Genomic DNA, 14,237 nt, shown 5'->3' with positions numbered 1-14,237 from the left:
ACAGACAAAATGAATAGCTACATCACAGAGACTTAACCATGCATTTCTGTGACTGAAGTGGCAATATAAAACATACAAACTTCCTTTTGAAATCTGAAAATGAGAGAGTGTTTTTAGTTACTACCAAAAAGACTGAATAATGAGCAAATCACATCAGAATTACACCTTTTTGTAATCCTAATGGCTCCTATACCAAAGCAAATGACAAAAGAGTCTATTTCCTATCACAATTTCTTTCTTTCTTGGTTGTTTTTTCATTTCAAAAAGGGATTGCGACCAGCAGTATCTTTCCCTTAAGATTACTGATCAAAATGTTTTTATGACACATTAAACTAAAATAACACCCATGTGCAGTACTGCTTTGCCCTAAATCAGTGTATCATATTCGACTCTATTGATTTGACATCTGAAAATGATATACTATTGCTTTGTGAGTTGTTGCATGTCTGATGTCCCATTGCCAGCGTGTTGCGTGTGAATCCATGTGTGAATGTTGGGACATGTTTTCTCTGTGGCAGTAACACGATCAGAGCTTTTGTTTACCACAGAATAACACATGTCTCCTGCATTCCTTCTAGTGACGTATTGGGTTACCGCTCCCGAATCGGATTATTATGACGTCCCAAATTGGAATATGACCTTGGGATAACCTGCTGGAATAACGCAGCAGACTAACAGAGACACTCAGCATCGTTTCAGAGTCAGTTTTTTTGTGATTTTGAGAACAATCACAGCCTTTTTTTTTTTTAGATCCGGTAGAACTTTTGCTTTCAACACATAATCTTCACAAGACTAAAAGACGCTAACCCAGGTCTAGAACAAGGAATAAGGAAGTTAATAAATATATATATATTTTTAAAACTAAACTAGGACTTTGATTCAAGGCTGTATCGGGATAAATCAAGGACTAAACCAGGTCTAAATCTGGAATTGCAACTGTGGCTTTGCGATTTTTGGATTACATTCTTGGTTATCTGTCGTAAACCAGGACTAAAGCAAAAATAAACCAGGACTAAACCAAGACGAATCAAGAACTAAACCAGGAGTGCAAATGTAAATAAGAGCAAGAAACTCCATGCTGATACTTACATCTTTTCTCTGACTTTCCCATTAGTCAATTAGGACGCTGCAAACAGAAGCAGGCTAATCAGTCAGACTACATTTACTTCCTGGGGGGTCAAAGGGTCAAACCACACCAGAGGACATAGGCTGATTTCCAGTATGCTTCTCGATGACCCCCACTGCACCGTATGATAATGCGCAAATGGATGCAGACATGGAAGCTCCAGCGCGTGTTTTCGGGCCTGTACCTCCATGCTCTGTTCCTGTTGGGCAGCGTGCACCTGGGCTCCACTGACTGCAGCCCCGAGCAACTGGCGGCCATCATGAACTGCTCCAAGCACGAGCGGCACACTCGAAACTACGACTACCGGTACATGGAGGGCGGAGACGTGAGGATCCGGCAGCTCTTCAGCCGCACGCAGTGGTTCCTCTCCATCGACGACGGCGGAAACATCACGGGGACGCAGGACCCTACCAACTGCTACAGTAAGAGATGTTTGTGTGATTACAGCCATTAATCGACTAATTGTGACAAGTCGACTTAAAATATAACTGTATTCGTATTTTGATTATCGTAATTGTTATCTGAAACCAAAAAGAATAAACCGCTTCTGATTTTCCTGTAGATTACACTTGTTTGTAGATATTCTCTTAACTAGAGGTATTTGTCTCCAAATCACAAAGTTTATTTGGATACATTTTTAAAAAGTCTCAATTTGCATTTTTCACCGTTTACCTGGAATAATTTGCACAATAATTGATTCCAATTCATTCATTTTCTACCGCTTGTTCCCTTTCCGGGTCGAGGTCCCAGTGACTTTGGGCCTTAGGCGGGGGACACCCTGGACAGTGGCCAACCCGTCGCAGGGTCAACACAGAGACATAGACATTAATTCACTCTCACATTCATTCACTAGGGCCAATTTAGAGTCACCAATTTTGCCTAACACATGCATGTCTTTGGACGGTGGGAGGAGCCGGAGAACCTGGAGAGAACCCACGGTAACACGGGGAGAACATGCAGACTCCACCCAGAGAGGTCATGTGACGCTGGTCTGGTCCATGATCTCCTTCTTGGGAGGCAAGAGCGCAAACCGACTTTGCTATCGTTGTTGATTTTTGAGTTTAAATCAATGCTGAGAGGTTTGGAAATTGGATCTACTGCTTGGTTTATGCTTTGTGACTCTAAATGTGTTATGACTGATCTGTGCTGCATCATTAGTAACATTTCTCAGTTAAATAAAGGTGAAATATAAATAGAAAAAAGTGTAAGTGCGACTGTCATAGGCTGTTATGGCAATAAAAGTAAGTATCACTAGTTTAGCACAACTAAGAGAGAGTGCCGTGAATGAAAAATGTTCAATTCAATGTTCAAATTTCAAATTTATGCCAGATCAGAATATAAATCTATAAGCTTAAAAATCCATCCACAATCTTTACAAGATTTGGGAGTATTAAGTGTTGTTTTGCCTTAGAAACGCCCTAGGGCTGCAACAAGTTGATCGATTGATTGCAACTAATCGATGATTTAAAAAATGGTCAACTAATTTAGTAATCAAACAATCGTTAACTGGTCTGTATATAGGTTCTAAAACGTGCCATGAGCTCAAATTTTTGTGAGCACAATGTCATAAAAATTATACGGAAAATGTGTAATTTCAGTGTATTTGATGACTCTTTTGTCCATAAATGTGCTCCACCGGGATCCTCAAACGGCTTGAGTTTTTACTGAATCTGGGTCAAATTCAGTAAAAACCTTTCATCACGTGACTTCTGTGTTAGTTGCAGCCTTAGAAATTTGACAGAATCCTACAGATCCTTTTAGCATTTAAGACAGATTTAACACTCAAACTACATCCCAGTCATCTAAGTATCTGATTGCTTCATGGACAGGCTTTCCCCCACGCTCGTCTATAAATAATCCCACATCTTCATTTTGATTTTATCGCTCGCATTAATCCCTGTGCGCTTCATTTCTGAGTCACTCTGCCAGGAACCGGACGCATGTGGCTGCGAGAGCGCGAGGTGTGACTGGACAAAGTGATGTCGAGGAGGGCAGCAGATCGGGAACACGCAGCAGGTGGTGACTCTGGCCTTTTCAACTTTCAATACCGGCCAAAAAAGACCCTGTAATAGAGTCGAGTGACGGGAGAGAGACGCCACGACCGGGGCTGAGTCAGACTCGCTGTGGAACAAGTCTATAGTCAAATTAGAATTAGTTACTTGCCCTACAGGTATCACACAATCTAATCAAGATTTATTCACTTAAATCTAGACTCATCTTGTTTTAAGGGCTAAATTCCACTAAATAAATGCCAACTACCCGTAAGTAAGATTATTAATCTTATTTCAAGAATTCACTTAATGCCCTGGCAAATGATTTTACCTATTTCAAGTATGTTTTGCCTCAACTGTATTTTTCTAGTTTTAAGAAGGAGTACATTTGCAGTTTTTGGAGACGGACGCAAACTAAAAAAAAATACAACTTGATTTATTGCATGCGTCGCCTCGGCTGCTGCTGTTGATCTGAAATTAGGTCAAATGGCTGGAGTCGTATGTTTCAAAGTCACTTGTGGTAATCACGCCTGCCGCCATGTTACGTTTTGAAGTGCTTCCGAAAACATCACGCTAAATGACAATACTGATACTACTTAACACCACTGACATAATACTCTAAAGCTGGATAATCCCACTAAACTCTTTTCTAAAACCGTCACAAATACATGGGCTGCAATGACTAAATAGCAGAACAAAACACTCCAGTTGTTTCTTAGTGTCCATATCCCTCTGCAGCTCAAGTGTCACTGCACCAAACAAAATAGTGTTCAAAAAATCTAAAAATGTGCACGCGATAAGATGATGTATTAATTATCGTCTAGTAGTAATCAGTAATCTAACTTTTGAAATGAGTACTCAGTGTAATCATACAATTAGATTTAGAAGGAGTAACCGGATTCGTTTTCAAAAGTATTTAAGAAGAAAAATCCACTAAAAGATGGTTCGAACACCTCTTTTTGTCATGTCTAGTTGTAAATATAATGCGTAACATATCATTGTGTTGGTAAAATGTATGGTGATGCCTCCCAGCAGTCACCGTGAGTCAGCACCAGCAGCAGCAGGATAAACATAGCACAAACTCATGTACTAACTCTGGCTTATCTGAGTTACATGGGCTATTTTCTCCAACATATTTGTAGCTCGTCCTTTTATTTTGATGCTGCGGCGCGGATGTTTTTGGACACTTATCATTTCCGCCGATCAGAGCGTGCGGCCGGGGCAGGAAAGCTGGCACGAACAGGAAAAATGCCTCAAATTTCGATGGGAAAGGGACTTGTGCAACAACTGGCAGCGGGAAACGGCAGAATTGATACACCCACATGTGGCTGACAATAGCATGAGAGAAGCATCCAGGGTTCAGACCGAGAGCCTTTGAAGACAATGCTGCGGGTGAAATATGTATGCCATAAATCTACACGGTTTAGCCTGCAGGAATGAACAGTGAAGGGAAACTAGAGGGATATTAGGGATTTTCTGAATACTCCCAAAGCTTTCCGTTTCGGTCGCAGATTTGTGTCGATCTACATATTTTTTGTTGGTTTCTATGGTGATGAGAGCAAAAATAGCCATACTTGAAGGCGCACTGTGTAACTTGGTAAGTTAAGTAAATGTTGCGTGTTTGGGGGTTTCAGAGATGAGGTAACAAGGAATTGGTGCTCAGACTGATGAAAAGTGAGCAAGTTTGAGGAGTTTTTGTTGGAACTAGTTTGTGTTTTGTCCGTACGCACAGTTTTAGAAAGAATTCCACGCAAGGTTTTATAAATGAGACCCTGTTTATGTGGAGAGGCAAGAATACATGTGTTTGGATAAATAAATAAATGCAAACTAGATTGGTTTGGCACAGCAATATCACTTTTACTTATTGTTTATTCTTAAAAAAGAGAAGGTAATAGGTAAAGCCCAATTCATAAATAAAGTAAGAGTGTGCCTTGTAAACTCTGTTATGTCATTAAAATGTTTGTATTTTATGTATTTCTATTCTTTCTGTAAAGTATTGTATTATTGTATTATCTTGAAGTGAGAAAAGCACTTCTATGTGTTGCCTTTTTGATTGATTTATTATTTTCTTGCTTAGATCACTCGACTATAGGTCGGTTTTAGTCTCGAGATGCAGTTATTACAGACGAAAACATAGATCATCTCTATTATCCCTCCAAAAGGCCAAAGACAAACTGTTGACATAAAGCAGAATGGGACAAACGCTGTCATCGCTACAATTTTAACACAGTTTTTCTTCACTGAGTTACATAATCCAATGTTAGATAATCAGTGCTTAAGATCTGCTTTTTAGCAACGACCAAACAGAAAAACAGAGCAATCAGTCAGATGGAAATTTACAGTGAAGTCAATGGAAAGTTTTAGTTTTTTTTATTGTTGAACTAAATCAGAAAGAAAGCAAAAGGCAAAAGCAGAAGTTCAAAACAAAGTCATCAAGCTGAGATCAAAACCAGGACATGGGATGAAAAATCTGCTCCTTAATTTAGTCCAAAAGTAGAAATCATTTAACTGTGAAATCTGTTATTGTTGCGTGAGAGCAGAGATGCGTTCATGGACGATTTAATATATTTTTTTGTTCAATCATATACAAAACGTTACTTGGAAATTGAACAAAACCTTGCTTTTTCCTTCTACTGATGAATAAATGGTATGTTTTACAGATGCAAAGACATGAGCAATGAGTCTTGGCTTGTTTGGTCGTATTTGGTCTTTTGAATTTATGAATTTGGCATTTGCACTGCATTGATCTCGTAAACAGCCCCGGGATAAGCAGTTGTCAGACTTTGATCTATTTTATACATGGCTTCTTTTACAGTAACACGCATTATACTGATGAAGTAGTGATAGTAGTATTTGGATTTTTTTTGTAAGACACTCCTGTGAATGCGTTTATTTTTATTTATTGAAGGACTGGTAAAAATTTGATCTTGTGTAAAGCTTAAGTGGGATCATTCGGACATAATTCGTCAAATAATTGCTGCCTGCTGTTTTTAAATTGCAACACAAGATTGTATAGTCCCTCAGTGTTTCCCAGTCAGAGGTTCGGGGACCCCTGGGGGCATGTGAGTACCTTGGAATGATTTTAGACTAAAAAGAAATGTAGAATTGAATAATATTTGAATAAAAGATGTCCATCATTATCATCAAAACAAGTTATAATTGGCAATATACTAGTTATCTGAATTATAATGACTAAAGAATCAACAGTATGCGTTATGGGGGCTGTGAGGAGGAGGGACAGAGGGATAATGCCCAGTACAAACTATCTGGATAGTGATCATGTCATGTTGGTGGTTTGTCAATTCCAGTCACTTCACCTTCCTTGGCTCGATTGTCTGGTGAATAAATGTGTTGAAGAGTGGTCTCTGAGGACTATATATGTCTAAAAAAGCCTCTTTGTGAAAATTAAGTTGAATGATTGGAGGAAGTACTCAGTTATGTAACTATAGGTTTTTAAAGAATTTGAACCACTCCAGACACTGTTTTTACTTCTACTTGCGTGTTTGGCAGGTACTTACTCTTACTTGAGTCAAAGTTTTGGTTAGTTTTATCCATTGTGAGTAAAGTCTACCAGTGACAACATTTAGTTGTTTTGTACTTCTTCTTTTTCAAAATATGAATCAGATGTTACGTCCTGACAATGACTCTTGATTTCTCCAAATACTTTTTATTCTGTCTTTAATCCCGACTTTGCACTTCCACTTGGGTAATAATATTATTTTGAACTAACGATACTCTTACTTGGGCACAATTGTTCACTACAGCCACTGCTTCTATATTTACTCAACTCCAACAACAGATCTGTTGGTAAGTCGCCGATGCAGAGGCTAAACCTGCATTTTTCTTTCTCTAAAGCTCCTGAACTTAAATGTTACGAAAGCGGGCGCGTTTCCAGGTATCACTGATCCATTATAAGAAGCCTTAAAGGGCAGAAATATTAGTGCGCCGCACAAACAACATTCCTGCATCGGACGACAGCATCTGTTTGTGATCTGGCCGGGACGAGGCTCTGCTCAGTGTCAGAGAGAAGGGCCCTAATGGAGCGCTTCCTCTGCCGTCAGGCCTAAAGAGCTGCCAGAGGAGAACACAATCAGCAGACAAACGCCATAGAATAGACCATTATAAAGTGCAGTAAGAAAATATTAAACATACCGTAGGATCACTCACATTATCAGGAAACAAACGGCAGGATGTCACAGTATCAGTGTTTCATGTTTTAATCATCGTGAGAAGAGATACAATCAATATTCGCAACAACCAAAAAAAACAGCCTCTAAACCAGCCTCCAAACCAGCCTCTAAACCAGCCTCTAAACCAGCCTCTAAACCAGCCTCTAAACCAGCCTCTAAACCAGCCTCTAAACCAGCCTCTAAACCAGCCTCCAAACCAGCCTCCAAACCAGCATCCAAACCAGCATCCAAACCAGCCTCTAAACTAGCCCAAAAAATAAACTTAAATGTAAATAACTTGTTTTATCTGGCTGTCTTAATCGTGAATAATCGTGAAATCATGATGTTTTTTCCCCTCACAATAATCGTAACTCTAAAATTTGACATCGTGACATCGCTAATGTCAACTGAGTCCAAGACAAATTTCCCTCAGAGGACAATAAAGTTTATTCTTATCTTATCTTACTTGAATAATCACCATTATCCATTATTATTATTATTATCCACTGATTAATCGTGACATCGTTAAGACAAACTAAAACTATTGGAAGCCATAGTACGAGCAGTGCAGTATAAAAAACAAACATTGTACATTATAGTGTGCCATAAATTAACATGATTAAAACCATGGGAACAACCATAAGCCACGGTTAAGTCTGTCGAGTTATCATCACTGGAAATACGACGGTTTATCACGAGATCATGGCGGCGTTTGGCGAGAAATCTTTATTTTCTGTTTGTAGCTGCTTTTTTACTGTTTTGTGGTCACCCGAGTCTCCGTTCTCTCCAGGTAGAGCTGCAACTAACAATCATTTCGCATATTCTTTTGATTAATTGATCAGATTAGATGTTTGGAACGTAGAAGTCACTGAATTTGACCCAGATTAACCAGTGAAGTGAAGCCGTTTGAGGATCCTGGACATATGGACAAAATACATTCAATTTACACATTTTCCGTGTCTTTTTCAGGCATTTGCGGCAAAATTTGAGTCATAAAACTTCTTTTCTCAGCTCATGACATGTTTTCGAACCCATCTACAGATGAGCTAATGATTATTTGATTGCTAAATTAGCTGACGATTTTTCAAATAATCGATAAATTGTGATTAATCTGCATTCCAGGGGGACAAAAGGAAGCCACATAAAACATCTTAGAACAGCAAGTGAACCAGTGGAAATATGGCTATATTCCCATTGATCACATTATAAGGAGACAAATAGCATAATGACATTAGGAAGCCATTATATAACACGAAGCTCAACAACAATACGATAATGTGGTTATTTTATTAAGCATTTTCATTAGAAATCACCAACAAGATTTAAAATAAATAAGATATATAAAAACGTATAAACTTGCTTATATATTTCTTTATTTATCATGGGAAAGCTCATTAGCTTCCATCGTCGTCTTCCTATTGAAAAATATGAGATCTTTACACAATAATATTCCATGTCAATGTACATTTGGAAGACTGTAGACTTATCCGAACACAAATATGTTGGATTTACCAGACTCCATTTGACTGAAACCGCAAGAGTGACTGCTGCGATGTCATCTGAAACCTGTGTAATAAAGGTCTGCCATAGGAAATCATTGTAACCGCGGAAACCTCTCTCGACAGAGCTTTCACCGCGCACACGTGTCCCGGGTTAGATTTTCAGGAAAAATTATGAGGACTGTAAAACGTAAAAAAACTTTAAAAAAAGGAGATGAAGGGCTTCTATGGAGAGTTAGTGTCACTTCACTCTTCCCGTTGTAGCAGTAATTTAAGAAGCAACTTTAAACTGCTATTTGAAAAAGGTATATTTATAAAAAGGAATGTTCCTAAGTATGGCTTTTAACATGTCTATCTTTGCCTATCATGTCTATTTGTTGAATTGTAGGCGTTTTATTGCTCAAAAATACCTTGAAAAACAACCATAGATCTGTCCAATATAAGGAACATGCTGATGAGATATTTTTCAAAAACTTAAATTTGTCCTTAAAAAATAGGTCTCGATCTCAATGGGTTCTTATCTGGTTTAATAAAGGTTAATAAATAAACAAAAAATTGAACAAAAAAAAAATTAAAGATTAAAAGGTTAAAAAATACCGTCACTTTTGTCACAATCTTGGCCGGTTATTCCATTTTTATAGCCATTGCTGCCCTGGGACAAACTGCAGAGGTTGTGACTGCTATTGTAAATCAAACTAATACATTCATTGAGTAACAGTGAAGTGTCGTGCCCATGGACACAACTGAAATTGGTAGAAGTGCCATTTTTTCCAGAAACACTTAGCATGCAGAAAGAGTAGAATATTGTTACAAACTGAGACTCAGAATACTAATATACATTTAAGCTTCTTTTTAAAGTGGAAGAGTTATACATGATTTAAGTTCATCTATAAAACTGTTCCATAGATTTTAACAGATAAACAAAATCTCATAGTATTTGTTCTAAATATTGCTAAAACGTCTCCGTTCCTCTTAGTTCGAGTTGGCTAGCTCTGATTTTGAACATAGTCTGTAAAGATTTTGACAAACGATTGTTTTTATCCTAAACATGACAATGTGTACAGCTGTTTGACGGTTTTGATGATTTAGTGCGACAAAGAAACGTGACATATTTTCTTATGAACTTTGTACAGGTACTAGTAAAGAAATACTGTTGTTAAAGTGATTGATGTTAAATAAATCACAGAGATAGACCAATATTTTAGCGCATTGGCCTTAAATCTCCAGCAGAGGCCACCTTTTTGTTCTTGGGGCCAAACAGCTGTCTAAAGAATTAGCATAAAGCTTCATTTGAACACAAAGAAGGCACACCAAACATGGCTCCACTGTGGGTTGTACTTTTATGGATCAGTTTGTAGTCAGTTCAAATTTGGCAAAATAATACAAATCTGCCCTACACTGGAAACATTTACAATCTTAAATAAGTTCAGAAGTGATTGATATAAGTAGTATATTTTGACTTCCATAGAATAAGATTTGCCAATAGAGTACGATTTGTTATTATTTAGAGCATAGCAGCATTTTCTCCTCATTTCAAATTTAAAAACGCTTGTCTTTTTCTTATTTTGAGTAAAAAGAGATTGTTTTATCCTTGTTCCATTAACAATACAACACAAATACTGCTTATTTCGAAACATTTATTAACTTTAATATTATTCTAGGCGGTATTTCTTCTTCATCAGTTTTTCTTGATTCGACCGTGATGAACCTATATCGATCGATTAATGTAATTATTGCAAGCCATGTATTGTTCATCATATCGTATCATAAGGGACTTTGTGATTCCCAACCTTAATTATAAGGTTTACGCACAAAAAGGCTGAAAGAAATTGCGCAAGACCTAATAATCATCAACGTGTTCAGTACTTTTATCTTCCCTGCATCAGTCTTTGCCCTCAGAGCTGAAGGTCTAAACGTGGCGTGCAAAGTTTCATTGCGGAGGTCGTTCCTTTTGTCTCCAGGGAGAACTCTGATCTGCCTCACAGATGTGCGGCAGTGGCAGTTTTGTACGGCCCACCCAGACCTAGACTAAGGCCCGGACCCAGAACTCGACCAGCTACGGACCAGGACGAGGGCTGGGCGATATTGATCAAAATGAACGTATCAATATTTTGTATCTCAACGTTTCGACAACAATATGTCAATGTGTTTCTCTTATGTGTTTGATTATCAGACACATGTGAAATGTCTGGAAAATCAATCAAAAAAGTGCAGAAATGTATTTGAAAGTTCACAATTTACCTATTTTTTATGTTTAATCAGCACTTGTAATAGCATTTGTTTTACTATAAACGATGTATTTGATATTCAAATTGTGCATTTCTTCAACAACATTCACGATATTATCTAAATCAAATAAATAAATAAATGATCTAGTTCAAATAAATTGTCCAACTCAAACCAGGACCAACGACCAGACAAGGACCTGCATTCACACAGTTTAGTCCTGATGTTTGACCCTTGATCTGGAGCTAGTTTAGTCAAAGTCTATTCCAGGTTTAGTCCGAGTTTGTCCCAGTTTAGTTCCAATTCAGAAGTGTTGTGTTAAGTGTTAACGCAGGCTTCGTCTCAGGACTAGACTGGACATAAACCAGGAGATGCGTGGGATTCTCTACATCTTCTCACAAACGAAAATGCAGAACAGAACATGAACCTGTAAATCTACTGGAATCGAGTGCGGGAAACTCTCCAATTGCCATTTTCCCCAAAATCGCACGAAACCAAAGCTGTGGAAAGCCTGCTGAAAGATCCTCTCCAGCCGCTGACACATGGAGATTAATGAACACAAGAGTCTGATCGGGCCCTTGTCTGTGTCTGCAGGTATTCTGGAGATCCGGACGATCTCGGAGGGGGGAATCCTGGCCATCAAAGGAGTCAAGAGTCAATATTATATCTGCATGAACAAGGCTGGACAACTGCAAGCCAAGGTAAAGTCTACAACACCTCTTGAAACTAATGATAAATATAGATGTTTTTTAATGGGGAAATGCATGTATTGTGCTGTGTTTGTTCAAATGGACATTAGTCTGGACTTTATTGATTCACAAGGTAAATTAAGAATAGTTTAGGGCTCGATGCTCGATACTAAGGAACAGGCCCAATACACAATTTTGATACTACAATGATAATAATAATGATCTTTTTGAATTAATTTAAATTTCGAACTGCTAATATTGATGATTTTATTTAATACGAACATTGCTATTCTGATATTTGATTTAATGTAATGTTTTAACTGTATTTAGTGGGTTCTAAATTAGTATTTAGTTTCAATACTAGTTTTAGCATTGACTTTCGATACTTCTGACAAACCTAGTCGCTGAAAAAAGCCATTTAGGTCTTTAATCAAACAAACGCTTATGTAAAGCTATTATTACTTATACAGATATAACAAAATAAAACGTTTCAAATGTGTTTCCACTTTTTTCCCAGTTAAGTCCCACTTTAACATTTGTGCGTTTATCTGTCATGTAAAACTCAACATGGTTTAATTAAAAAAGGCCAAAACCGGCCCAAGTTTACCCTCTGTGACTTTTCGAGTTTGACTTTTGATCCCAGGAGGCTTCGGTAGTTTGTTATTGGAGGCGAAAAACCAAAGCAGATGGCATTTGTCAAACTAATTGAAGGTGGCATCAACACTTCGGGCCAATCAGACAAACGACAACACAAAGGGCAGAGATAGACTTGTTGAAAAGAGCACAGAACTGCAAGTTTTGAAATCAGCTATCATTAGTATATATCATGATTTATATTAAAAAAAAAAATAACGTAAATAAAATTCAAAATAAAACTATCAAAGGGTTTAGCCCCGTTGACGCAGCATTTAACAATTCCAAACTAAATCTCTTTTGAATAGCAAAAATAACTCAAAATGGCGCCAATAAACAGAAAACTAAAGGCCACAAATTTGGGATTCAAATAAAGGTAAAAAAATTGCTAAATGTTAGCGTAGCGTCACTTCTAGGCCTATTCACGTGTAGCCCTCTAGTGGCAGGACTGTTTCACTGCAGGTAAAGCCTGTAGTGTTTTTGTAAGTTACAGTTTGATGAGTTTGGAGCCACAGGCCGTATTCATTACAATATGATGAGTAAAAGCATCTTTTGGAAAGCTACATGTGACTAATAAACTGAGACTTAACCAGGTTGGCGCCAACATGGTCAAAAATAAAACTCCAGTTATTTGCAAAATATTGATTACATCTTGCTTAAGCAGTGAAATTATTTTAAACAATAATGACAGAATATGAACAGTATAGATAAACATGAATATCACAACACCAACTTTCAAATGTTATTACAGAGACCCATTAAAATATGCTGAAATGTGCCTTTAAATGTTTTGGTTGAGGTTCAAGCGCTTCACAAAAGTTCTAAAACATAACTTTATAACGTTATGCCTGCAAGTTTCGGCTGTTTCACCCTTTTCAAATTAGTTTGTATTCATGACAAATGTGGCTGTAATTGGCTAAAATATTATTGATCAACTAAAGACAGTTCAACAATTAGTCGACAAGAAGGAAAAACTCTCTAAAACATCAAAATAATAGAAAACTACAAGTAAACTGCACATTTGTTTGTAAAAAAATGCAATCTAACAAACTCCTTTCTCTTCTTCATGGTCCATGTAATTCCACGTAATCCCAATAAAACGGCGAATCCTGCTCCTTTTATTGAATTGCTCATATCAGGTCTTTTTTCGTTCACAGAGAGTCCACTCCGATAACTGCAACTTTAAGGAGGTGTTCCTAGAAAACTACTTCAACGCGTACTCCTCCGTGAAGTGGACTAAAAAGCAGATGTTCATAGCGCTGTCTCAGAAGGGTCGTCCCGTGAGAGGAAAGAAGACCAGGAGGGAACACGTCGCCTCGCATTTCATCCCGATGCAGTGCCGCGAGAAGGCGGAAGGACTAGAAACACAACAGATTTAACCACACACTATTATCACCACTACATTTGTACAGACGTATTGTAAAAGGGACGTTGTAAGAAGTGTATATTTTCTAAGCTAAAGTCTAATCGTTGTTATACAGTAGTTAAAGGTGCAGTATGAGACTTTTCTGGTGGAGGAAACACCACTCGATTGTCTTTGCAGAAATGCTTTTGTTTATTATTGCAGTGGTAAAAAGTAACAAAGTACAAAAGTAGAAGATCTGTAGTACTTAAGTAACATTTTTAGGCATTTGTGCTTTATTTAAGAACAAATTGCAGTGGATGCTTTTTACGTTTTACTACATTTGAGAGCAAGTTTTTGTGCTTTCTACTTCTACATTTTTGAGAAGGACTGAAAAGTAAAAAGTACTTTCTGTTTGGGTTGAGAGTTGTTTTAGCACATTCATGGTGACATCCTGCTTCAGTACAAAAGTATAAAACTGTATAAACAGTAAAATAGTTTAACAAATTCTAGAAATGTTGATCAAAAAAAAAGTTTATTTTTTTCTAGCTCAACACATTTC

The 14,237-nt window shown here is 37.6% G+C and overlaps 2 protein-coding genes across 2 annotated transcripts in view; one reads left to right on the top strand and one right to left on the bottom strand.

The window, feature by feature from the left end:
- Positions 1–14,237, bottom strand: part of LOC140380978 (SHC-transforming protein 1-like) — a 170,981-nt gene that overhangs the window by 140,113 nt on the left and 16,631 nt on the right. The window lies entirely within an intron of this gene.
- Positions 1,114–13,859, top strand: fgf7 (fibroblast growth factor 7). The gene is made up of 3 exons (XM_072465150.1): positions 1,114–1,548; positions 11,606–11,712; positions 13,491–13,859. Exons 1-3 carry the CDS (start codon positions 1,251–1,253, stop codon positions 13,710–13,712), a joined length of 627 nt encoding a protein of 208 aa, XP_072321251.1. The 5' UTR covers positions 1,114–1,250; the 3' UTR covers positions 13,713–13,859.

This window comes from Eucyclogobius newberryi, unplaced genomic scaffold, assembly GCF_026437365.1.
Source record: "Eucyclogobius newberryi isolate DKJ021-1_F unplaced genomic scaffold, fEucNew1.0.hap1 SCAF_5, whole genome shotgun sequence".
Lineage (NCBI taxonomy): Eukaryota > Metazoa > Chordata > Actinopteri > Gobiiformes > Gobiidae > Eucyclogobius > Eucyclogobius newberryi.
Note: the sequence above shows the minus strand (reverse complement) of the source record. Positions and strands in the feature narration are given on the sequence as shown.

What these genes read in the sequence shown, in the direction of transcription:
- fgf7 (XM_072465150.1), top strand. Translation starts at nt 1,251, where the DNA reads ATGATAATGCGCAAATGGATGCAGACATGGAAGCTCCAGCGCGTGTTT. An exon ending in GGACCCTACCAACTGCTACA is followed by an intron (nt 1,549 to 11,605) that starts GTAAGAGATGTT and finishes CTGTGTCTGCAG; the next exon opens with GTATTCTGGAGATCCGGACG. An exon ending in CTGGACAACTGCAAGCCAAG is followed by an intron (nt 11,713 to 13,490) that starts GTAAAGTCTACA and finishes TTTCGTTCACAG; the next exon opens with AGAGTCCACTCCGATAACTG.